The sequence below is a fragment of the Talpa europaea genome (assembly GCF_964194135.1).
Source record: "Talpa europaea genome assembly, chromosome: 11".
In the NCBI taxonomy this organism is placed as follows: domain Eukaryota; kingdom Metazoa; phylum Chordata; class Mammalia; order Eulipotyphla; family Talpidae; genus Talpa; species Talpa europaea.
In genome coordinates this window covers 6,478,060-6,505,047 of record NC_140078.1, presented here as the reverse complement: position 1 = coordinate 6,505,047, position 26,988 = coordinate 6,478,060, and the positions used below count along the sequence as shown (strand labels likewise).

Genomic DNA, 26,988 nt, shown 5'->3' with positions numbered 1-26,988 from the left:
AGACCAATGCAATTAGGAATCATGTTCACTAAAGATGCTTATTAAATAAGACACATCTTCCTTTTACTTGCAAGGGAATGTCAACTTGTTTTGCTCAAAGTATATCTTAACTAAAATCCTAAAATATACTGCACGCCAAAAGCTACTACAATTAAAAATTGTTTTTTGAAATAACCTACTTAAAGGGGAGACAGGTAAACAGAATACTTGTGCTGTCTTTTTAAACAACTTTAAACTGGAGAACTCTTCTCAATGGAGAGCAGAGCTACAGGGAAAGGATCTGTCATGTCAGCAATTACTTATGCTTTGCTGGGGGCATTAAATATTACAAAAATGTTTTGAGAGCAACCTTCAGTATTTTTTTGATCACTGATAGAAGCCACTGCTCAGAAGAGGGAAAAACCCTCTATGCAATCAACACCTGGCAAGCTGTTTCTAATACAATTCATTTCAGACTTGTTTTGACAGATGAAATGCTTTATCAATTCAACAGTTGCCAAGACCCAAACTCTAAAATTGTGCTCTGAATGTATTTATCTGTTTTACAATCTTTCAGGTACATTTTTAAAGGGCAAAGATGTGTTTTTTCTTTTCAGTTCTTACATAGCAACATACATTTCATGAAAATTAATTTTCCTCTTCTGACATCTACTAGGTACAAAGAGCTATGACTTCAGTTTTATAAATATTTCAAAATCTTCCCTATGTTAAGAAATTCTGCATTCACATACTTTAATGTAAGCAGCGGTATTTTTATGCAAAAACCATATACATTTATTTGTCTTAATACAGCAAAATGTAAACAAAAATTGAGAAAACTGCTCTTTTTCCTAATTTAATTTGAAATATAAATTGGAGTTTCTTCAGAAAAAAGATTTGCATGAAATTTACCTTACCTTATTATTTATGCTCTAAGAGTACATTTTACAAAAGTCAGCAATCAGGCTTCTTTTATTTTTAAATTGAAATGAACATAAGTATAAATGAGTAATTTTCTTTTATGTCGTAGCAAAAAGAGTCAGTAATCCTTTCAAGAAAGAGACTATTTCATTTCCTCCCAACTTGGATTCACCATAAACCCGGTCCACAAATGATATTGGAACCTAGTTGGAAAGATATAGGTCGTCAGTTCTCCAACAAAAAAATCAGAAAGCAAGCATAGCAGGCACACAACAAATTACTACCACCATAGAGATGGGCTTAGTTCTATGATAGCAAGTCCTCCAAATTAAGTTCAGAATCAGGGAATTCTTACAGCAACCATGCAGATCCAAGCTTAAAATCAAACATGCATTTTATAATTTAAAAAATAGGTCAGGGCCTCCCCAGTGGCACAGTGGTTAAGCGCTGGGCTGCGAAGCTGCCCGTAGCCTCTGCAGCCCCGGTTCAATCCCCGGCCACTGGGCGAGGGTTCCACATGGTGCGCAGACCCCGCCTGCCACCCACTGCTCCCCTCAGCAGTGTACTTCGTCACTCGGCCTGTTCTACTCTCCTCTCTGGCTCTGGTGAATTCTCTCACCCTCCCGCGCTTCTGACTGTACCCAGTGCTTGTATAAACAAACAAATCTTAAAAATAAATAAATAAATAATAGGTCAAATGAATCCTATCTACAACTGTTTGAAAAGCACTGACTAGTAAGTTGTTTAACTCAAGCTTCAGACTGCATTTTAAGGAAAACATACTCCAAAAGTAAAAGGCCTTACAGTTAATTTTTTCAGTGATCATCAAATTTTCCTGTCACTATGTCTTAATATTAAGTTAAACTTAATACTGAAGTATTAAGAAAGTATTAAGTATAACTTCCAGGAGAGAAGTGGCATTCTAGGTTAGCTTTTTTCTTACTCTGAATAGGATTAGTGTTAAATGAGGAATCTTCCTAAGAACTCACTAGCTGTAGATATTACAGTATCTACAATAAATCCTGACTTTTTTTTTGAAGGCAGTGAGCAAATGGGAGTCATCATTAATGGAGAGGGGTTATTGGAGATGGTGAGAGAAAAAGCAGCAGATAGATTCATCCAATAATGCAGTGTAGAAAGGGCAAGGATGAAGGTATTAGTAACTTTTAAAATGCTGCCTTCTTTGCTCTAAACACATGGTTAAATGTATTCATTTGAAAGGGATGTGAATTTTCATGAACATTCAAAGAACTGGAAGTCTTCCTTCCACATTTATTTAGTAAAGTCTAATAAACTTATTATAGTCTATATTTCCTTATGAAGAATACAGCGCACTCTTTACCACTGGTTGCACATACCTCGCCAATAGTATAATTCAACTGTCTCGCTCGAACAATCATCTCCATTTGGAAGACGTAGCCTTTAGAAACACATTTTTCTATTAATTTCTGTAGAACTTCTTTTCGGTACAATCTGTAAGAAATAAATATATATCAACACCTGGATAAATACATTTGCCTACATGTATCTTCACCCGTCAAGAATTTCACTTTTTTCATTAGCTACTTGTATATAAAAAAGTTTTCCACAGCTGGCGATTATGATACATCTGTCCTGAACTGGAAAGGTCATGAAATACTTGGCAAGGAATCTGAGTTAATATTGAAAAAGAATTCTTACTATCTTTTAGAAAATTGTTCTGTAATACTACCAGAAATTATAAAAATACAAAGTAAATCATTAATTTTTTTAGTATTTAAATTTTAATTTTTTGCATTGAACGAGGAGAAACTCTCCCAAATACTGTAATAATAGCTGACATATGAAGCAACAATATAAACTAGATGACAAGAAAGAACCCTGAAACTGACATGTGTTTTTTCATAAATGTCAATGACCGAGTTTGTTTCCCTGAGATCTACGCCATAAATTCCCTGGGATAAACTAAGTCTCTCCAGCATGAGCCTGGTTAAGCTATGTTAAGATAGAAAGTAGGCATCAGGACTGAGGCATCCTGGTGGGATTCAGCTACCCCCAACTGAGGGCACACTTGTAACGGGCCATTGTGTTAAATGGAGATGCACTGCAGGCCAACACAGGGCAAAAGCTAGGAGAGGCTGTTTGGCACAACTTCATCACCATCACACCCACAACCTCCCCCCACCTTAAATCTACAACACCTGGGGTTTTTTACCTGAAACCCACATCTTAAAGATTTCCTCTAAGGCTTACCCTATCTTTTGGCTTTTTAAGCTTGTAAGTGGGTAGAAGACACAGGAAGCCCCTAGAGGAACCCTGGAGGGCTTAGAGTGGCGATGGCCACTTAGAGAGCTTCCATAAGAATCTAAACCAATGTCTGGAGTAAATGCAAAGTGAGAGGAACCTGTTGTAATCATATTTTTTTCAATAACATTTATCAAGCAATTTGTTGTGTTCCAGGCACCTTTTTTGTTTCTGCTTTAAGCTAGAAACTAAACATATCTGTGAAATGATGTTAAGTAGGGGAGGGAAGATTGGAATTAGGGGGCAGGAAGGACTATGACAGGGTTAGGGCTATGGTTCGGGCAGTTCTCTGAACACTGGGAAAGGGCATGTCCTTTAAGAGATAAGCTTTACTTCCCCAAAAGTCATTTTGTAAGCTATTTCTCTTCTCACTACCCTCCTCATTTGTCCCACCACAGTATCTTTGAAACTATGGCTAATAGTAAAAAAATTACATCATGAAAACCGTATCAGCCAATAAGTAGAATAGTTAGGATCCCAATGGTCTTTGTTATTAAATGATCTTATGTCACACTAGTCTTTCTGGGATTCTTGTTTTGAAAATGGAGCAGCCCTTTAAATTTCATGGGATCTAATGACGACTAATGTACTTTGCCTAGAGAGGAGCTGAACTTTAATCTTCCTCATTTCCTCCTCTAATCCCTACGTAGTTCTGGTGGCAAGGAGCCACCCTAGCCCCTCTTCTCCCTGCTGGGTTTTTCTAAACAGCACAAATCCCTGTGTGATGCCGCATCAATTTTATGCAGTTGGAGGCCTCATGTCATCACAATTTATCCCCCATGAGGATGGGGAGTTAGGTTCTTGTTCAGTGCTTGGAAATAGTAAATAGTGCCTACTATTTACTAATCTAAAGTGAATCTCCTTGCTCACTCACCACAGGTTCTCATAGGCCACACACCTTTCAAAGGGTTAAAGGGCCCAATCAGGACATGACTAGGGGAACCAGGCAGAAAATCAAAGCCCCTATCTCCACATCCCATGGAGCTACTCTGTCGTCATTCAAAGTCCCCAGCCCTGTGGCCAGGAAGTGTCACCCTTCCCTCTATAGAGACTCTGTGCCACTGTTCTTGACATTGTTGCTAGGTGGTGACTGAAAACCTCCATCAGGTAACACTTTCCTCCTTTGCCTTGTGGTTCCTACCCAGTGTACACCAAACTCTGCTTTCTAATCAACTTCAATTTTCATTTTCATCTTTATGTGCCCTCTCATGAGTAATGGCTCCTCTCTTCCCTGCTGCCTCTGCTAGCTCTGAACTGCTTCTCAGCAGACTTGCAGAAGCATTACAGGCATGAAGTTTTAATAGTCAGCTCTTAATTTACAAGTTTGTCACTTCTGACATTCAGGCATCTGGTGTCAAGGATCTTCCTGCATTAAAGGAAGAATCTTAAGAGTTAGCATTACCTAATGGGAAAAGCAAATATCAAGTACTCGTCAGTCAGTCACGTGGCTTGTCATGCAAAACAACCTTCAAATGATGCGCATACAACGCAAAACCAAACCCCCAACCACCCTAAGGGCCCAGGTGGAAGAACTCTTCCAATTACACAAGAATTTTTCTTTAAACTTATGGAGAACAAGGTAATTGAAAAAGTTCTACGAAAATATTAAAGATGAAAAAAGATTTTAAACTTTCCTGCAGACGATGCCATAGTCCTATAAGCTGCAGAAAATTACTGGGAAGAGGTGCTGGTCTCTGGAGCAAAAGGCCAAGGACAACAAAATCCTGAGTGAGCTGCATTCACCGTGGGGTACAGGGGTCCTCAAGGGGCAGAGAGTGCACTGACCTAACTGCTGCCTTCAAGATCTTAAAAAAGTACAACATTCCTCTTTCAGAAGCTATTTAGGCTTTATTAGCAGCTTCTAAGGAACTTCACTCTATCTTTATCAGTGTTTGAGAACAAAAATGGGGTAGAAATAAAGTCATTTCTTTAAAATAAGTCACTATAAATTAAGAAATGTAGGCAAGTAAGCAAGAAGTTGTTAATAGTAAAAAAGAGAACATCACCAGTTTTTACTGTACCTGAAACTTCCTGTTAAATCAGATGCTCCTGGTCTCAGCAAAATCTGAGTTATAAAATTGGCCCCACGGCTGTCAAATAAAACAGATTCTGAACAAGAGAAACATACCCAAAACAGAATGCTAAAAACTCTACTCTGGTTTCATAAGTGCAATACACTATTCACAAAAATGTTAATTCTACAGAACAAAAGAAATTTTTAGCCAGTAAAAGGAAATCTGTTACTTCTTAGTTTTCAGAAAATTGCAATTTTTACTCACTGTAACATTCAAGAGGAACCTATAAAGCAGCAATCCTAAACTTCATGTGAGAGGAGTAATAGATTTAATTTGCACATTTGCCACAGTCATAACAACAGGTCAGGGATATGGAGTTTCCTCTTTGGATTCTAATAAGCACAATAGGAGGGCAATTTTGCCACAAAAAAAGAAAAGGTCTTGCAAAAGGGAGTGGGGGTTTTGCTTTTTGGTAATCTCTGGAAAATGACCAAAGGTTCATTCCTCCACTGTCTTAGTTTCTAGATGTTGTAACAAAACGCCATCGACCACTTGGGTTGCCTTACAGATGGTTGCCTTCAGGCTGTGAGTGTGCAAGGGTGGAGGTGAGCCAGGGAGCAACTAACTTTGTTGGTCTCTTTTTATAGAGGCACTAATCCCAGGAATGCCCCACACTCAGGTTCCTCATCTAAACCTAATTACCCCCCAAAGCCTCTCCAAATACCAACAGTTTTAGGGTTGGACATCAACACATGAAAGGACATCAACACATGAATTTCCACAAATATTCATGACTTCGGGTTGTACTTCAAATACAACTAAGAATTACAAAACTATTAGTGACAGCTAGTAACATTTCAAAAAGATATAAACTGGGTGTGTGTGGGGAAGCAAATACTGTTTAAAAATGAACAATGATATAAAAAATAAAAAAAATAAAAAGGTATGAAGTAGCCTTGGAAAAAAGACCTTTGCCTTGTAGCTACTTTACTGTGCTCAGATTCAGAAAAAAGTTTTCTGGGGCAGCCTGGAAAGAATAGTTTCTCGCGAAAGTCAAGGTAATCACAAAGGCACTCCCTAGAAAGACTATTTTTATACGAATAACATGGCTAGGGATAGCACCGGGATAATGGCTCACCAAAAACAGCTCTCCTTTCACTTTGCTTCTGATTAGCTACAAAAAATTCCCAGATATAGTTTATACCCCAAAATGAATTTAATTAGAGAAATTTGAGCATATATGTATATATAGGCTGTTAAGAGATACCAAGTGCAAAACGGAGTAAATTGTACAATGCCCCCACATATAAGCAAACAGACTTGGTACCTAACTTAACTGCAGCTTCAACTCTTTCCGGAAATATTATCTTAACTAGTCAGTTTGGAATTTGGGGGGTCAGTTAAGTACCTGACAGACCCCTCAAAAGGTGATCTGGCCTGTAATAATCTACTCTCTTCCTTATCTTGACCCCGCCAGTCTAGAAAAGACTTCCACTTTGTACAGCTTGTAAGTACTCCTTTCTACTTGGTCTATAAAGGATGCCTTCATGAAGCCTTTAATAACGCCAATTAGATTTTAAATTTATTTGAATTTTTGAAAACAATGTATATGTGTGTGTCCACATACATATCTGTAGTGCAACTATTCAAGGTAATATGTTTTTGATTGGGGTCTTTTAATTAAAATGCAGCAGGAGTCAGACAGACTTGGATCCCAGTTCTTCTGGAGCATACTAATGAGACCATAAGCAAGTGCTTATACGCTCTTAGGAGCTTATAACCTAAGGCGGTGCAGACATTAACCACTAATGACAGGTACAGGTGCACCCCGGGACTACTGCTGCTTCTGTTTCAGACCACCACAATGAGGCAATCACCACACGCATGCTAGTACACATGAAAGTTGTGTTTACGCTAAACTGTGGCCTATTAAATGTGCAATAATAGCATCATGCCTAAATATGACGTATGTGCCGTCATTAAATCTGAGTAGCCGACAAGTGAGCACTTGCTGTTGGAAAAACGGCCTTGAGACACTTCACAGAAGGCAGCCATAAACGTCTGCTTAAAAAAGCAGCATCTGCGAAGCGTGACAACATGAAGTGTGCTGGCACAACCAAATGACTAAAAGTTTGCCAGCTGTCTCTGGAGCTTCCTAATTTCGAATAATAGCTGCAATGACCAAACTCAGCAAGGCCTGAGTGGTCACTCTTTTGTTAGACTTAACCCTGGCAGCACGATACAATGATCCGGGGGAAAATGCTGATGCCTTTGCCCCTCTGGGGATGCAGCCGGAGGGCTGCAATGGTGTGTGCAGACGAATTGGGAACATCTTTTCTCCCTGCACCGTCCATTGTTCAGCGGGATCGAAAACCAGTTTTGTCCAACCCCTTCCTTTGCCTAAGGCTCCGCAGCTAAGAGGTAAAACTATGATGAACTTAATCAACAGAAATGGAGTGATCAAAGATATCAGAATTAGTAATTTACATAGTTGTTCCATAAAAAGCAATAAGCTGTATAGATTCTTTACAGATAGAAATCGATCTTTCCAACAACCCTGAAAAATAGGTAACATAGACTAAACATAATAGAAAATTCTTTGAGAGTTTCCCCATCAAGAGGTGGTTTCTATTTCCCCACCCACCTAGATTGTGGGCTTATTCTGACCAAAGTCCTGATGCTGTTAGTCCCAGAGCCTACGATTCAGGAGGCCTGGCCGCTGCAGCCTTGGTACACTCAGCTGCTGCCCGCAGGATGCCAGATAAAGAAGGTGGGGGGAACTAGCTTTCCAGAGGGTGAGAGGCCACAGGCAGGAGAACTGAAATGCCCAGGTCAATACCAGCACCAACTGCAGGACAGATGAATGAGGACACTTTGTAGCTCCCAGCACAGCCGATCCTTCAGTTAAAGGAAGCTGCATGGCTGAGCCCAGGGGAAACCAGCACAGGAACCACCAGGCAATCCAAGACTCATGAAAAGTAAAAATCATTTTAAGCCATAAAATATTAGGCTTTATTTCCATTTCATGATGAAGAAAGGTTAGGAAAAGTTAAACGGCACTATGTCACAAGTGACTAAATGACAATCAGATTTTAATCCAGATCTGACTCACTACTTTATGCTACTTAGTCCAGTTGAAATCATGAAGCACCTTATTTACATACAATGAAAAAAAGGGAGAAAAAACTATTTACTTCAAAAGTATAAAATAGTACACAAATTAAAATTGAAGGTATGCTAGAATAATATGAAAGAGTAAGTTTTGCTGAACTAGTACCTTTTCGACCAAAGGTTCAAACATTTATGATGAATTTTCCTTAATGAAAAACATCCCAAATAAATACTTTCACCATAGGAAAAAAATATAGGTGAGAAGTTACCTGGAATACTTTTCAAAAGCTACAAACTGACTCCACAAATCCCAAGGCAGCATGGTAATTTAATCCAAACACCTGTTATTAGCAGTTATACTAAGACAGAGAACTCACACATCATGTGTGTACCTGATTATTTTTCTTTTCAAATCCCAGCCATATACACCTCCATTTCCTTTGTATCGAGTTCCAGAGACAATGTCAAAATTACCCTCCTTTTGCTTCCTATAGAAAAAACAAATTAACTGTCAATTACAAAAAGCTATCAAAGTTTTCCATAGTCACTTTCATGAGCTACTCAAATAAAACTTTCAAGACTCACAAAGAAAAAGCATGCCAAGGAAACAGATGAACTTTTTTCATGTGATTATTTTTTCTTCATTTTTAAAACTTCAAATTAAACTAGCTAATTGGACCATGTGAAATCACACTAAAATTGGTTTAGTAAGACTATAAACTTTTCTAATTTGCCCCCTCCATTCCGTGCTTGCCCCCTAATAAATGTTGCTAAACCACCAGGGAGCCCTTCAGACCTTTCCCTCTGTTTACAAAAGGGATAACTCAAAGTACCCCCTCCCAAGCTTTCCTGGCCACTTTACCAAACTGGAAGCAAACAAAACAAAACAAAACATTTTGCGCCTTGTTTTCTGTCTGTCAACAATATACATCATGGAATCTCGGACATCCTATAGGTCAACAGAGAATTTCCCCATTTTTAAAAATATTTACAAAAAAAATTACATAGAATTTTAAACCCTGATACTCCTATGGCTGTTTCTATGGTGGCCCCCACACCTAGCCCGCAACATCAGTACAATGAATTGTGCTGCATACACATTCTTAAAAATAAATGTACATCCAGGTCCTTAGACTCTCCAAAGTGAAATATAATGGAACTGCTAACACATTTATGAGTATTTTTAATTCTAACAGGTATCTCCAGAAACTACTTTCCAAAAAGGTGAGACAACTCACATGTCCTCTAGCAATACTTGAGTGTATCCATTTTCTACAAGTTATTAGTGCTGGTTATAGTGCTGAGTAATTTTTAAAATCTGACAAACTAATGGGTAACAAAAACAGCAGCAGTTATTTTTAATTTGCCTTTCCCTGACTACCTCCCAGGACAAATGCCTTCTTTTAGGCTTATTAGCCAATTTGAATTTCTTCTACATCTGCCCCGTTTGAATCTTTCACCATTTCCTACTCCACTGACTCCATTTCCTTATCCAGTTAAAGGAGCTTTTTTGAACTGCACATATAAGCAGAGTAGGTAGTTCTGAGGTATCTTTATGCAGAGATCAAAGGATGAGAAGCAGCTGGTTATTAAGGAAGCGGGAAAGAATATCTCAGGCAAAAGGGAACAGAGTGCTCCACATGGAGACAGAAACGAAAGGAGTATGCTTGTGGCACTGAGAGGAAAGGGGACAGGCACAAGATGAGGTCACAAAGAGAGGGAGGAGTCAGATCACAGTGCTTTGAGTGGCAAAGGATTTTTCTCCACGTGTAAATGGGAACTCCCTGAAGTGTTCTAAACGGGGAAGTGACATCATCTAATTTTGTTTTTGTGTATAAGCTTATGTTCAGAACAAACTACTTCCTAACTGAAATTACGAGAGTAACTTCATGGGTCACTTCAGTTTTCTAGGGTAATTATTACACAACCTGCAAATAAATACATTTTATATTCCTCCCCAGTATTTCAACTAAATTCTTTTCTTACTGTATTACTTTAAATCTGTTTAACGGTAGCTGGCATGTCTACCTTGAGTTTATTGGATTTATCACTTTAACATTAGTAAGATGCTCTAATAGCACTGGATCAGCTCTATCGCGTGAGTGGCTAATTATTATTTCTACTTTAAAGTTCTTATTAGAAATGGCCAGTGAATCTCATCAAATACCTTTTAGTATCTATAAACTTAATTGTGCTGCTTTCTTTGTTAATGTGAGAAATGGGTTATGCTGACATTTCCTAATGATGAATCACTGGCATTTCTGAAATGCACTCTCTTTGTTCACGGCACTTCACTCTTCTGACACTTGGCTTAGTCATTTACAGGGCAGTTGCCTTCCATCTTTTTCTTTGGTCTGCAAGAATTCAGATATGCAGAAATTCTCTCTTGATTACTCTGTCTTAAAATACACCACCACTTAGTACCCTATTTATATTGTTATTGCTTTTATTTTTCATAGCACATTGAAAATAACACTTATGTTTTTAATTAATGTAGAATGAAAAGTAAAAATAAGTTCAAAATCAATGTAAAATAAATTATTTGAATCATAATTCTTTCAAGTATTAGAAATACCTACCTAATGAATTCAGGAATAAATTTTGGCTGAAATTTAGAAAGAATAAACAATGCGTCAGTAAAGAGTTAAGATTTATCATAAACAGCCAACAAAGAAATACACCACTTACATGGTGTGAGAGATCAGCATCCATAATAATTATGTAGTTTCCTGTGGCATGTTTCATTCCATGAATATAGGCAGTTCCTAAAAATGAAAATAAAGTTATTAAAGAAAATCCTCAGAAATAGCAAATACACATTTGAATGGGAAATTGTTAAGCACTAAAAAACATACATTAGTTTCTAAAGATGATTACAATTAAATTCTATTGATTCAAACAAAAACATCTCTCAATTCCATTTTTTCATCTCCAACCTCCAGCTTCTGGTGTTTGTTTCTACTTGGCTAGTTTCTTCCCTGTTTCTACTCTTCTCGCACTCATGGCCCGATTCCACAGAAGCAACTCAGAGAATGAGTGCCACCCTGAAAGCTGGTATGCTACAGCAGGCTCTGGTATTTGGGGACAAAGGTGCAGCTACCAATTATTTAGCCATCTTCCAGCCTGAAAGCTCTGCAGGGACTTGAAAGGTAAGGGTAACTGGTCAGGGGCAAGATCTGGGGAGTCCTCCATTTTCTAGCCCAAACAACCACAGCGCGCTTATTAGCAAAGCTCCAATTCTCCCGACTTTCTGAAATTCTTCTTCTAAGGGTAAGTATTCTCAGCCTTTCAGATATAACAATGCCCAGTCAATATTCAGGGATGCTTTCACAGCTATTTCGAGATTATTTCAATGCCTACGAAACTTCTGGATTCAGGTAATCAGAACATTTGTTGCCAGGGAACTAATGGTCTTTCAGGACAACAGTCAATTTTTTGAAATTGCTTATTCCATGCCCCCCAATTATACCACTTCTCAACATGAGCAACCGTGACCAATGACAGAAATAAAGGGACTCAGACTTTCGTCTCAGAACAACTATACTCATCTGAGGTTTTCTATAACGCCCTATGTTTAAACTGGAAAAGCTTTCCAAGACATGTGACCTCAGATCCTTTCTCTGACCTTTCTCTCCTCTGTTCTCAGTTGCAGGGAACTGCATTTCTTAAGTTCTCAACTGGCTTCTGAACAGCTTTGGGAGGCATGGGAAGATTATAAGAAGGGGAAAGTCTAAGTGTCTTCGCTCTGCCTTCCAGTACCGAGTGGATCTCCTCCCTGGCTCCAGCTGCTGCCAGGTATCCATCACCTAGTACTTTTTGGGCAGTCTGGGTTCCCGGGCTCTGAACATACCACCTACCGCTAGGCTGCAACTGATCTGAGTAGCCACACTGTTTCATTTGGGCTTGTCAGGGATTCCTTCACCTGTGTAGCCAGTGGTTTCTGTTTTCCTGAGTGGGCTTTGACTGATACAGAGAACTCAAGTTAAACCATTTAAATGTCATCGAGATGATTAAAAACCACAAGAGGTCACTTTCTGGTCCCTTTCCAAATCAGGAAAATACACTGGACACACTGGATAATACCAGGACAAGGAGCAGAGATGAGGGGTGAGAAATTCTACTTTACCTAGTCCCAACTTTTTCTCCCGTGGTCTTAGAAGCTGTGAGAGTAAGAAAGAATATTTTATTGCAAATAATGAAAAACCTGAGTATTAAAAACATTTTTTACTCGTACAGAAATAACAGCTGTATTTCTCAGATGTTAAAAGTAGACTATGTTTAACATCTTTTGGCAAAGTTTTTAAAAAACCATTTACTAACAAAGCAAACTAAGTTTTTAAGGAAAAACAACATTTTTATACTCAAGAGTGAAATTTTAAACATTTTTTGTTTCTGGTGCCACCCACCAGAAAACAATATGCAAACAACATGGTTTTGTATCTATTAACTTTGGTTAACTTTGGGTTTTCATTTTAAACGCTACTTGTTGATTGCTTCCAAGGAAAATAGTATTTAACTCATTCTGTCTTCTTGAAATATGTGCTATCCAAGTTTTCTCAACCCCCTTTGTGATTTTAAAGGTCGATACCGCTCTTCCTCCATCAACTTATCTTAATGTTTGGAATGCCCTCATGTCCATCTCTACTGGCCTAAACACCTGGCTTTAGGGTTCTCTTCCCAGCACGAACATCAAATTCTCTTTTGTTAATTAATCACTACTTTTTTTTTTTTTTGCCTCATATACAAACTCTGGCTGTACAGTTTAGCTTTATCCTTTTATCTGGAGAACTTTTTAAAAAAATAGAATACGAGGCGCGCAGACCTCTCCTGCAGCCCGCTGCTCCCCTCAGCAGTGTATTTCGGTCCATCTGACTGTTTTGTTCCCCGCTCTGACTCTGGTGAATTCTCTCACCCTCCCGTGCTTCTGACTGTACCCAGTACTTGTATAAATAAATCTTAAAAAAAAAAAAAAATAGAATACGAAGGGTTTTGACTCTTTTCTGTTTCTGAAGAATGGGGCTTCAACAGACTCACTACTGAGCTTGTCTTTTCCCCTCTTGCATTTCCAGCATATAAGCAAGCTCCCAACAATGGCAAAATTTCTGAACAAGAGTACTGTCAATTCACCTGAACCATGATGAATTTTTTTGCCCTACATGCAAGCCACTGCAGGTCTTGGGGAAGACCAAAGATAAAGTATTTCCCTATCTAATGAGCTCTTAAGAGGACAAACAGTTGTCTAGCCAAACTGTATTACCTATCATCATAATGATTCACCAAACAAAATGAAAGGAGCTGGGGAGGGTGCTGCTGCTAATCCAGTTAGTGGGACACTGCTAACCATCCTGTAATACATAGGATAGTCCCTCACAGAAAAGAATTATTGGTTCCAAATGTCAAGAGATTGAGAATGCTGGCTTACACAAATGCCAAACTGAAAAGCCTAGAAACATTTTCTCATTAAATCTGTACTTAATTGTATGCTTTTGTCCCAAGAATTATCCAAAGTTGAGCTCAAAGTATGCTCAGATATGTATAAATCCAAACCAATAATTAAAAAAATGGGTGAAGCCATTAGAAAATAAACTCCATATCTGCATACTTTCTGTTGAAAAACAACAGGCTTCAAGGTACACAGGAAAAATCTAAAGTTTCAGACTTACAGTCATTCCATTCCTATTCTACAGATAAAAAGAAATTCCTAAGTGCTCTGAAAGTCATTCAAGCTTCACATGAAAACAGTCATCTTTCCTAGCTGCAAGTTTTCAGCAGCAGGCAACAGTCTCTACTAGAAGTTTGAGACTATGTATATAAAGGGAGCAAGAGGAATCAAGATACACACTAGTAATCATAATCCAGTACTACAGTATTTCTTTCTTTCTTTTTTTTTTTTTAAAGATTTATTTATACAAGAGCTGGGGTATAGGCCAGAGGAATGGGAGGGTGAAAAGATTCACCAGAGTCAGAGCGGGGAGCAGAACAGGCAGACGAACTGAAAGCACTGCTGAGGGGAGCAGCGGGCGAGATAGGAGAGGTCTGCCGTGCCATGTGGGTATCTCCCTGGCAGGCCAGGAATCAAACCCACACTGCAGAGGCTGCGGACAGCTGCACAGCACTGCGCTCAACTCGCTGCGCCACCGGGGAGGCCCTATAATATTTCTTATCAATTTATGTGTTAATTTTACACCTCAATATAATCTCCAGAATCTGTCAAGAGTTCATCCAGAGGCTCATTTTGCTGTAAAATCACCACTGACCCAAACCTCAAGCACAATGAAAATCCATCTAAATCTCAAGTTGCTCTTTGTATTTTCAGTTTCAAGTCATGGATTGAATTGAATAGTTGTTCATTTCTCATTTTTCCCCTACACAAACACAACATAAAAATGTTCCCATGACTTACAATTTTGTCTGACCCATAGATCTTCTCCAACTGTTCAGCAACATCCCTTGTTCCATCCGGGCTTCCATCATCTATGATTATAATTTCATAGTTGATTCCACTAAATTAAAAAAAAAGCTTGTATTAATGTTTGAAAACATTATCTATAAATTTAAATCCTAAAAGGACCAATTCCTCACTAGTGTAAGTGGAAACGTATTGTCATATTAACCACTAAAGAAAACTTGAACCATCAAATGAAGTAAACATCAAATATTTAGTATTTAGCTTTCAAACTCGGCATTTTGCTGATAAATGTAATCATCAAGTGCTGAGGCATTATAAAATTCTAACACAGAAAACACGCTTTTTAATTAAAATTTGAAATCACACAGTGATTATAAATAAAAAGCACAGCATATAAGGATTTATTTACCTACTTTGGAAGTGGAATTTTAGAGCCTTAATATCAAATCTCAATAATACAAACATTTCAAAAGCCTGTTTAAAGACAATTCAAATGGATCAAGTTGCTGAGTGATTATTTGTTTTAATTTAATCCCCAATAGATTTAAATAACATAAGGAGTAAATCTGATGTAATTTCACCCTTACAGACTTTTGCACCACTATTTCAAACAGCTGCAGCCATTACCCTCCTTTCATGCTAAAAAAGAAAAACTGCAGTGAATTACAAGACTTCAACATAATTCAAAAGTAGCCACCCCTGTGTTACTCTTCATTAACTTCACAAAATAGTTTCTATCCTAAAAACAAGCCAACACAGTAGCTGGAGATAGGCTTGGTCACTAGGATGTCGGCCTACAATCCCTTTAGAGAAGACACTTGTTAACGTTCCTGGGAAATTTAAGGGGAAAGGAGTGAACCCCCTGCCTCCTCTTGATTTGCTTTAAGAAATGCTCGCTAGGAAGTCACCCAGAACACACACTCCACTGTTAAAGGGTCACAAAGATGTGAGCCCCCAGCTAACTTAGAAAAAAGCAAAACTCTACCTATCTATTCTCTAAAAGCAGATATAATGACTTCAGCTCCCCTGTGCCTTGAAAGTGAGTTTGTGCTACACAAGCCCAAACCCGCAAGAGGCTGATCCTTGTCGAGAATATGCTGAAAGCATTATCTCTGAAAGAGATATGCTTCAAAAATAAACATAGCTACTCATAAGCAAAATACTCCCCTCCCACTTCAAGACACCCACACACCAGCCGATGGTGAGACAGCTTAATCAAATCGAGCTAAGAGGTAATGTGAAAGCATCTATAAAGAAAATAGTTGTTTCCTTCATCAAACTTGGTAATTACTGAAAAGCATCACTTCAGAAACCATTAAAAGATAAATTGTGCCACACTGAAAAATTAAAGAACAGAGCAAAAAATGCTGTATTATATAATGAAAAGGCAAACCAGAACAAGATTGGTAGATGATAATTTCTCGAATTTGGGAAAAGCTTGTACGAATCAAAATAAGACAAAAACTAAGTAGGAGGGAAAAAAAAAAAAGGAATGCATAAAAAAACTGGGAGAAGTCACATATTCTCCTTCAAAAAACAATCTAAACAGCAGCATTTTCCCCAGTTACCACTTCCAACGATGTTAAGTTTCAAAGTGCTCAGGCGGGCTGGTGCGTGGAGAAACAGGCACTCTGAAAACTGGTGAGTCCTGAGGCAGTCCGATTTCTTTGACAGCAACTTGGCACTAGCTCGATTTTATGCACAGCTCTGTCGACCCAGCAATCGCGCCCTGACTTTATCCCCGATGTGGCCGTGGCAACCCTCGACGAATCACGGCGCATCCACTCCGCGTCCAGCTCGCTTCCAGACGCGGAGGGAGGCGTGAGCAACACCCCCTCCCCTTTTCGCTTATAAGGCAAAAGAGAAAAAAAACCCGAACACGCCGCAAAGAATGCGTGTTGTTGGCACAGCCCAGGGAAACCACGGCCCCGCCGTATGGAACACTGCCTGGTCTCCGAAATCATCTCCTAAGCGTGCACGTCCTGATACGGAAAGGTCTTCAAGTTAAAAACAACACACATCACGTCCGATGAAGGCTCCAGACCGTGCCCACCTCCAGTCGCGCCCCATCTGGTCACCCGCGAGGCGGCCCCTCCGGGGAGGCCCGCGGCCGGCGCCGCTCCCGCACCGCAGGGCCGGCCTCACGCTTACATAAGCCCGGGGCGCGGGGAGCGGGCGCCGCCGCCAGGGACTCCGGGCCCCGCCGCGGCTCCGGCGGGAGGGTCAGCCCCTCCGACGGCGGCGGGCGGGGGGGCGGGGGGTGCGACGAAGATCAAAGCGCAACCCCCAAACCCAAGGGCGGGCAGGCGAGCCCGAGACGGCAGAGCAGCCCAGGAGGGTCCGCCGCTGCCGTCCTCGCAGGCCGGGCCCCCCCGCGGACCCCCCACAGGCCCCGGCGGGCCCCCCATAAGCCCCCCAACAGGCCCCGGCGGGCCCCCCATAAGCCCCCCGCAGGCCCCCGGGGCGCCGCGCGCCGCCAACAGCCGCGCCCGCGGGAGCGCCCATCCCCGCGGGGGGCGGCGGGCTCGCTACCTCTCGGAGAAGCTCTTCACCAGCAGCCACACGATGAGCGGCAGGTTCTCGCGCTCGTTGTAGGTGGGCAGCAGCACCGAGTACTTGTCCCGAGCCGGGGCGCGCCCCTCCCGCGCCCGCCGCGGCCCCGGAGAGGCCGGCCGCGCTCCTCGGGACGCCATGGCGGAACGGCCGCGCCGCCGGAAGCGGAAGGACGCGCATGCGCGCCAGGGGCCGGGCGGCCGGGCCCAGCGCGGGGCGGGGGCGCGCGGGGGGGGTCCGGGGGGGACGCGCGCGGGTCCTGCCCCCCTCAGCCCGCCGTGCGCTCTGCGGGCAGTATCCAGGGCGGGCGAGTCTCCAAAATTAACATCTCTACAGCCGAAGGCGGCTCAGGACAGGGACGTCCATGTGCCACTGTTCCCAAGCACCGTCGCTCTCTAGTTGACGCCGACGCTAGGCGACGGGGGCCGGAAACGGAAATGCCGCGCGACGACTTCCGGGAGAGGGCGCCGCCATGGCTGCCATGGCCGCCGGGGAGGAGGTGCTCGCGCTGCAGGCCGAAGTGGCCCTGCGGGAAAAGGAGCTGAGTTCCCTGAAGCAGAGGCTGACGGCGGCCCTCTCGGCGGAGCAGGGCCCGGGGCGGCAGGTTCCGGTGTCGCCGCTGCCGCCGAAGGCCGCGCTGTCCCGGGACGAGATTCTGCGCTACAGCCGGCAGCTCGTGCTGCCCGAGCTGGGCGTGCAGGGGCAGCTGCGCCTGGCGTCCGCGTCGGTGCTCGTGGTGGGCTGCGGCGGGCTCGGCTGCCCGCTGGCGCAGTACCTGGCCGCGGCCGGCGTGGGCCGCCTGGGCCTTGTGGACTACGACGTCGTGGAAATGAGCAACCTGGCCCGCCAGGTGCTGCACGGCGAGACGCTCGCCGGCCAGGCCAAGGCCTTCTCGGCCGCCGCCTCGCTGCGCGGCCTCAATTCGGCGGTGGAGTGCGTGCCCTACGCCCAGGCGCTCACGCCGGCCACGGCGCTGGACCTCGTCCGCCGCTACGACGTGGTGGCCGATTGCTCGGACAACGTGCCCACTCGCTACCTGGTCAGCGACGCGTGCGTGCTGGCGGGCCGGCCGCTCGTGTCCGCCAGCGCGCTGCGCTTCGAGGGCCAGCTCACAGTCTACCACTATGACGGGGGGCCTTGCTATCGCTGCGTGTTCCCCCAGCCGCCCCCCGCCGAGACGGTCACCAACTGTGCGGATGGCGGGGTGCTCGGGGTCGTGACTGGGGTCCTGGGTTGCCTGCAGGCGCTGGAAGTACTGAAGATCGCTGCGGGTCTGGGCCCCTCTTACAGTGGCAGCCTGTTGCTTTTTGATGCCCTGAGAGGGCAGTTCCGCTCTATTCGGCTGCGGAGCCGCCGGCCTGACTGCGCAGCGTGCGGGGAGCAGCCCACGGTGACTCACCTGCAGGACTACGAAGCCTTCTGTGGCTCCTCAGCCACTGATAAGTGCCGCTCCCTGCAGTTACTGAGTCCAGAGGAACGAGTTTCTGTCATTGATTATAAGCGACTTCTGGATTCTGGGTCTCCCCACCTGCTCCTGGACGTCAGGCCCCAAGTGGAAGTGGACATCTGTCATTTGCCTCATGCCTTGCACATCCCTTTGAAACATTTGGAACGGAGGGATGCAGAGAGCCTGAAACTCTTAGGAGAAACACTCCGGGAAGGCAAACAGGGCTCACAGGAAGGGGCAGCTCTCCCCATTTATGTGATTTGCAAACTGGGCAATGACTCCCAGAAGGCCGTGAAGGTCCTGCAATCCTTGACAGCAGCCCAGGAGTTAGACTGTCTTACAGTTCAGGACGTTGTGGGGGGCCTCATGGCCTGGGCTGCCAAAGTTGATGGGTCATTTCCGCAGTACTGAGGTGACTGATCTGCCCTGAGAATGATGTGGATTGAATGCCAAGTTGCCCTAAGATACATTGTTTTCTTTCCCCCCTGCCCAGTAATGTACAGGAGTGCCTGGGATTCTACTGTGCCTGTGAACGCTGGACTCTTGGACTTTTACATTGTTATTTATTGTATAGCCTAGTTATTAATAGCTCGTTAATAATGGCTCATTAATAACTGCACTGTTTCTGAGAGTTGTCCTCTCAGCTGTTGGAAGGTGTCTTGAACATGGGAGATAGAAAGTAAGTGGCAAGATTTTGTGTTTTGAACTGCAGACACTGCCTGTTCTGCTCTCCCCACCCCCACCCCCCACCAATCAATAACTCTATTATAAATTGTTCATGCTAGGCCTGAAAAGGTGCAGTAAACTTAATATTACTGGATCGCTCACAGATGATGCACTTAAGGTTAGTTTATTGTTTACTAAGACATTTTGGGGCTCTTATTTCTAGCACAAGTGATAGGCTATGTCCTACTTAATTCAGTGTTTACAATGTAAGTTGTCTTAATTATCTGGAAAGTAGTCATTCTATTGAATATTTTGAATTAATGTCCAAGTGAGATATTTACAGTTCAGCAAAATAAAGGAAACCACCTCCAGTCTATCAGTTTCTCTTAAAAATTGCTGATTTTTTCCATAGTGTTTCCTTCAGGGTCCATCTTAATGTTTTTACATTTCTAAATTGTGTACTGTGGTTCAACTTTGGAATTTTCAAATCTAAGCCCCAACCTTCCGCCCTCCTATCTTTGTTGAAAACCACTCTGTGTCCTGATAATCACAGAATGGAAGGAACTGGTTACTTCAGAGAACAGAAATGTGACCTGGGGCACTTGGTGTGCAGACTTGTCAACAAGATTCAGGGTCTTGTCTAATTCGTGACTGAGTGTCGGGGGCTGCAGCCTAAAGGAGTTCTGAGATTTTAACATCTGTATTTTATGTTTTCATTTATATTGTATGTGTAGGTGAATCACCTTAGGTGGTTAAAGCTCTGTGGAGGCGCAGCAAACCTGTCACGCCTGCTGCTCCCCTAGCAGTGTATTTCGTCAGTCTGCCTGTTCCGTTCCCCACTCTGTCTCTGGTGAATCCTTTCAACCTCCTGCTTATCTGGCCTGTACCCCAGTTCTTGTATAAATAAATAAAGAAATCTTTTTTTTTTTTTTAAAGCTCTATGGAAACTAATTTTTGCTCATTTTAATGTCATGTAAACATAATATCCTGTAATTTAAAATTTTCAAAAGACTGTAAAATTGAAATTGTGGTTCTACATGCACTATCAATCTCTCTTTGGCTTTTCCAAGTATTTTGATGAATTGGAGATTGAATGTAATTTCTTAGGAAAATGTGCCTGCATAATAGATAATCAGAGTGATGATGGCAGAGTGGAGGTGACGGAAATGAGAGTTGCCACATGATACTTTTGGAAATCTGCACCTGCAGTGTTTCAGTCTGGATCAGACCCATCAATTAATCTCCCAATAACAGCAGAAAAAAAAGAATGGTAAAAAAAATTAAGTTTTAAAATAAAACTACTGAAAATGGATGATTTGTGGTGATTTACTTATAATTAAAACATTTAGTTATAATTAAAACATTTAGTTATAATTAGTTATAATTGAAAACAAAAATACATCCTCGAGGCATCAACTTCAGCTGAACATTATGATTATACATTTAGTTTGGAGAAATGTTTAGTCTTCAAAAAGTCATCCATGCTCATGGCCAAATTCTGATAGCTCAAGAGCTACACACTAAATGTAAAGTAATATCTGGGGATTTAACCCTGGAATAGAAAAAGGCTGTGGAAAAGCCAGGAACACTGAATAAAGTCTGTAGTTATTAACACAGCATCAATGCTAATTTCTTAGTTTTCACAAGTACACCATGGATATGGGGTATTTTCACACTTTTTCATAACATCAGCCAGGATCACTTGCATCCTCCATAACCACAACTTAGTCACAGCTGCAAAGTCCCCGTTAGTATGTAAAGCAACATGTCCACAGGTTTGGGAATTAGGACTCAACGTATGGGGGCGGGGGACTGTTCTAGGAGTAGGAGGACAGACTGGAGACGTGTCTTGGAAGTAGACTGAGGGATCACAGGCGGAGGGGAGGAGGAACGGGGAGGGAGGAGTCTAGGATGACTCGGTTTGGTTTGAGTGCCTGGTTGAGCCAGGGGGGTGTTCGTGTAATTTAATGGGATGAAGGCAGTGGGCAGAGGACTGGGAAGAGCAAATGAAAAATGACCCTTTCCCCTTCCAGATACTTAAATCCATCTTTCATATTGCTCCTAGAATCCCAAGACACAGCGGGGGACCTACCCATCCCGACCTGCCTAAGTCTGTCCTTAGTAAAGGACCATGAAACCACTCGACCAGAGAAACTTCTTCACCAGGGCAAACCTTAACCCATCCCCACAGCCTGGGACAAGAAGTCCACATACCCCCAAAGTGACACTCCAAGCTCCTGACAGTGACCTTCAGAGGGATTGGCTGATGGAGCCTAAAATCTGGTACGTTACAAAAAACCCTGCAATTGAAGAGCATCATGCAGACAAGTGCACAAATCCTGAATATGGGGCTGATGAGATTTTCTTTTTTTTTTTTTAAATAACTTTGAGACATTTTATTTATTTATTTATTTATTTTTAAAGATTTATTTATTTATTTATACAAGCACTGGGTACAGTCAGAAGAATGGGAGGGTGAGAGAATTCACCAGAGTCAGAGCGGGGAGCAGAGCAGGCAGAGGGACCAAAGTACACTGCTGAGGGGAGCAGCAGGCGGCAGGAGAGGTCTGCGCGCCATGCGGGACCCTCCTCCGGTGTCCGGGGAGCAGCTGGGGATCGAACTGGCACTGCAGAGGCTGCGGGCAGCTTTGCAACCCAGCGCTCAACCGCTGCGCCACCGGGGAGGCCCGCTGATGAGATTTGCAAAACAGAACACACTCTTGTCACCAGTTCCCAGACAAGAAACAGCAGGCATGGGAGCCCAAAAGCCTCCCTCATTGCACCCCCAGGAGCCTCCCTCATTGCCCCCCACAACACCCTGCCTCCTCCACCCCCCAAGCCCTGACTTCTGCAGCCCGTGTTTGTACTTCCCCCCAAGGGAACTCACACATTTTTGAATTACATTGTTCTTCCATCTTTCATAATTCCCCAGATCGTTTTCCCTCATTAGAAAGTGGGGACAGAACTGGCGTGGTCCAGGCGGAAGGGTGGCCCCATTCCAGCCTCAGCCAGGCAGAAGGTGCCACTCTGGGAACCTGCCTGCTAGGTCTGTCTTCACGGTGGGACCGAGGCAGCCTGCTTTCTGCTGTGACCCTATTGCCTTGGCATGTGGGTGGCTGTGTCCTGTGGTTGCCCTACACAGCCTGAGGGGGCGAGGGATGTTCCTGACAGGCCACCTGTCAATGTGTTAAAGGTCACTCAGTGAACGTAGCTGCGGCTTATTATTTCACGTGACAATTTCTCTCCTAATCGCCACTGTTTCTTGAGGTTGCTCTGAGCTCAGCACTCTCCGCGTATTGTCACGAAAGCCCCAGATCATGGAAGGATGAGGGGATATCCTCACTGTCCACTCAAGGAAACCGAGGCCCTGATGGGTGAGCTCACATTCCCAGGGTCATAGTCGGTGGAGCTGAAATGAGAAGGGCCTGGTTCAGACCCGGCGCTGGTAACTTCTGCAGCCCTGCCTCTTGAAGATGGTTCCAAGGCTGGCTTCACCCTTTGACAGATGCTGGTGCTCGTCACTCCCACTGCCTTGGAGCAGATGGCTTTACCTACTGAGCCTTTGAGGAGGACAAGGAGTTGGTGGACAAAACCCCCCAGCTTCTGGCTCCTGGAGGGAGACTACTCTGGGGTGTGATCTTTGTCCCAGGGGACCCCAGGGGCACCTGCCTATTCATGCTCCTCCCTGCTCCCTTCCTGCTTCCTCCCCACCCCCTTCTGGAGTTTCCCAGAGAGCCCAATTCCCTCACTGGCTATCTGGTGCTTGTCTCTGGAGCCCCTGTTGGCACTCAGGTCTGATGATGAGTATCCAGTAGTGTGGACTGGGTTGCAGCTTGTTTAATCATTCATCTGTTGAAGGACATCCAGGTTATTTCCAGTTCGGGGTGATTCTAAAGAAGGCTGCTAGGAACCTAAGTAAGCTTATCTCTATCGATTTTATTTTCACTTTTCAAGATAAAGTTCCAATCAAACTTTCCCCCCTCACCGCCATTTACTCTAAAATTTGGGCATCCATTTGAAGCAGGGAAACTACAAATGGCCTTTTCTGGCGCTTAGCCGAACTGGGACTCACTGTCCTGAGCGCCTCTGGCTATTGAGAACGGCAGCCTGGTCGACTCAGATTTTTGGATGGGAGGACAAACTAAATGGGCCGGTTAATGCAAAGCGAAGGGCCGCCTTGAAGGGGTAGAACACAGAAACGCGGCGATGAGGCACTTGCCTGGCCTGATTTGCCGACATCTGGAGATCATAGCCCAGCCCAGCTGATGCGGCAGATGGACGCTGCAAGAAAGGCCCAGAGGCCACGCGGGGCACACTGCTGCTTGCCATGCATGAGGAGTTTGGAAGAATGTGCTGGCGGCCTCAAGAAGGAAGGCTATTGAACGGGGCGGGTGACAGGTTACTTCTCCTTCTGTTTCTTAGTCAGAGGCAGCCGCAGGGCCTCGGTTCAGTGTCTTCCCTCCTCCTGGCCTTCTGCGAGCATTTTCTCAGCCCTTTCTTGGCGCCAGCCCTGGGGGTACCGCAGTGAATGAGGTAGACACTCTGCTCCCAAAGCCCATGTCATCATGGGAGACAAGCATTAAAAACCGAGGTACACATCCAGAACCAGCCACACGAGCTGCAGGACCCCTCGTTCAAAAGCTATGAAGAATTTCAGGATGGGGCCCCCAGAGCACCAAGCCCTGCGTGTGGCCCCTGAGCACAGTCTGGGGGGGGGCGGTATTTGCTGATGTCTGGAGACATCTGGGTCTTCTAAGTGGGGGTTGGGATAGAGTGGGGGTTCACTGGCATCTAGAGGGTGGAGGCCAGAGAGGCTGTTAATAATGCCCAATTCCGGGTATGCTGACATTTCAGTCAATGACAATTTTTATATGAGCCAGAAAGAAACCAATTCAGAGGGTTTACAAAGACATACAAGCCGGGACCTGTTTTCATCTGGGCGAGACTTTTTTTGGAGGAAAGCCCTTTGAGCTGAGGTGTGAAGTATTCTGATGAATTAGCCAAATCCAGGAGGAAGACTGGAGGCGGCAGGGGTGGGGGGTTGAGGCAGATTTTGATGGCCGAGGAGGGGCCCAATTCTTAATAACCTTTTCTCCCCTATAAGTTCTAAGCCAAGTGAGACAGAGACACGACTGAAGTTGAGGAAGGTGAAAATTCTACCTTTATAACTAAGAAAGCTACTTGGGGCCTGTGTTTGGGGACAGCATGGTACTAGGCAGGGGCTGATTGGAGCAGGAGCACAGGCTGCAGCAGGAGAGTCTGGTAAAGGAGGTGGCTGGGGTGGGCTCCGGCTGGGTTGTGTGTTAGTGCACTCCAGGGTGCATTGACTAGCACTCGAAATTGACTACCCTGCGAGGGGGGAGAGGAGGGAAGACAGGGGCCCCAAAATGTCAAAACACTTGAATAAACATAATAAAAAGACACAATGCAATTCACCAAATAAAAGTCCAGCTTCTGCGGCCAGAAGTGGAGGCAGGCTGGGCACACAGGACTCAGGATGGCCACTTGAGAACCATAGCAGTCGCCTCCAACTGCGGCAGGACGCTGCTTCCTTTGCCAATTTTATCCTTGAAATCCCAGGACCATCTTTCCTTGTCTCTGGGATTTGCCCCAGCACCAGCCTCAGGGTTAGTCCCATCCTGGGATCCCTGACAAAATGTCCAGGTCTTCTCCAGGCTGCTTGGCCCCAGGCCACCAGGTCCCAGGGGCACATCTGTCACCGCCATTCACAGCACGGTCGCTGTGGGGACAAGCTGACAGTTGACAGTAGCAGCAGCTCCCACTTCCCCTGGCACTTGCTTTGTTTAAAACTGCCCAGAAACTGTGCCTGCTGTCACGGGGAGCTGGGGCGATCTGAGCGGGGACGATGTTTGTCTTCAGGCGTTTTCGGGACTGGCAGTCACCTGAGAGGCAGAGCGAGAGACGGCGCTGGCAGGTCTGGGGCACTTCGGGCTGCTTAAGGGGCTTTGCCTTTTTTGTTCCTGCTTCCTCAGTTGCCAACATCCTGCCCCGGGAGTGGGGCGGTCATCAGAGGCTGCAGATTGGAAAGGTCTCCTTTGGGGGAGGTGGGTTCTGGATTCTGTGGGGAGAGAGGCCTCCCAGAGCTGCCCTTCTCCTGCCAAAGCTTTGTGTTCAACTGTCGCCTTTTCCCCAGCAGCCTTCATGTCTTTCATCTCATTCCAGCTGGAGCGTCCGCACAGCCCTTTGTCAGTTTTCTCTGCTGCGCACAGAGCGCTTGAACGGAGCAGTTTCCCCTGGCACCTGAGCGAGCTGCACTTTTGCAAGGGATTGTCTTGGCATTTTCGTGATCTTCAGGGATCCAAAAAAGTTTAGCTTGACTCACTGATCTTCCCCCAACCCCGTGTGGCCGTAGCCGCCTCCCCTCTGGAAGCGGTACCGCCACCCTCCCAGGGACGGAGGCCTCAGACCGCAGATTCATCCTCGCCTCCTCTTTTCCCTTCCTTCCCACGCCCCATCTGTCATCAAATCCTGTTGGTTCTCCCTTCAAATCACACCCGGAATCTGCCCAGTTTCTTCTTTGAACACCACGCACCATCACGTCTAGCCCAAACCACAACATCCCTGTGGCCTGGGCCTCCCGTGGCAGCCCAGGGAATCTGGGAACACCCAGCCGGTGTCCTGTCATCCCTGTGCTCAAATCCACCCTGGCTCCCACCTCTCTCAGAGTAAAAACCAAATTACTCAGAGAACTGCCATCTGCCCTCCTCTCTTCTCCAGCCTGGTCTCCAGCTCACTCTGACCCCGCCACGCCGCCTCCCCGCCATGCCTGCAACACACCCGATGCCTGCCTCAGGGCCTATGCACAGGTACCCCATCCCCACCTTGCCCAAACGTCTTAGCGAACTCATCCCTAACTACTTAATTTAAATGATTAAAAAATTGAAAATGCCATTTCAGGTGGCACCTTCCTTGGGGCTTCCCCGCTTTGCTTCCCCCCATGCATGTTACCCTCTGGCATACTGGTTCCCCTGTTTGTCTACTGCTGTCTCTGTCACCAGAACCCCGGCTCTACGAGGGTGGAGACTTGTGTATATTTTGTCCCCTGCTGTATCCTCGTGGCCAGGAACACAGTAGGTCCTCACTAAATATTTGTCACGCGTCAGGCAGTCATGTCTGAATAGGGGTTTGGGATAATTGAGGATCCTTTAAGGAAAATTGCATTTTGAGGCTGAGTAAGGATCCCTTTTTACCCACTGGCATCAGAGGCAGTTTGCTGGCCGATTGGGTGGCGGAGGGGCTGAGTAGCTCACTGCTCTTCCTTGTGAGAGCAAAGTCCCTTGGATACTGCATCCACACATTCTTTGAAAATGTCAGTGGTTGTGAGTCATGGATGGAGGGACTGAACCATGGAGCTGGCCTGGGAGCCAACTCCATGACTATATCTCCCCCATGTGATGTCAACAGAGTCAGCAATGACCCTTCCCCCAGCAGAAGGAAAAGCATCTGCACTGGGGATGCCTGACCCCACTCTGCTGTGGCTGGGCAGGACCCGGGCAGGAGGTGCAGGTCAAAAGCATGACCTTTGGGGACATTTCTGTCTGGCAAGTCTCCCCACTTCCCTGAGTTTCCCTGCATATAAAGTG

General features: G+C 44.7%; 2 protein-coding genes across 2 annotated transcripts; one reads left to right on the top strand and one right to left on the bottom strand.

Annotated features, from left to right (window-relative positions):
• Positions 1–998: 998 nt before the first annotated feature.
• DPM1 (dolichyl-phosphate mannosyltransferase subunit 1, catalytic) lies at positions 999–17,411 on the bottom strand (the record flags this gene model as incomplete). The annotated part of the gene is made up of 9 exons (XM_084248223.1): positions 999–1,103; positions 2,259–2,373; positions 5,205–5,273; positions 8,702–8,797; positions 10,889–10,914; positions 10,998–11,074; positions 12,436–12,469; positions 14,713–14,812; positions 17,251–17,411. The coding sequence occupies 9 exons, from the start codon at positions 17,409–17,411 to the stop codon at positions 999–1,001; spliced, it is 783 nt and encodes a 260-aa protein (XP_084104349.1).
• A 341-nt stretch (positions 17,412–17,752) lies between these two features.
• Positions 17,753–19,129, top strand: MOCS3 (molybdenum cofactor synthesis 3; the record flags this gene model as incomplete). Its single annotated transcript, XM_084247644.1, has 1 exon — positions 17,753–19,129. One exon carries the CDS (start codon positions 17,753–17,755, stop codon positions 19,127–19,129), a length of 1,377 nt encoding a protein of 458 aa, XP_084103770.1.
• Between the last annotated feature and the right edge of the window lie 7,859 nt (positions 19,130–26,988).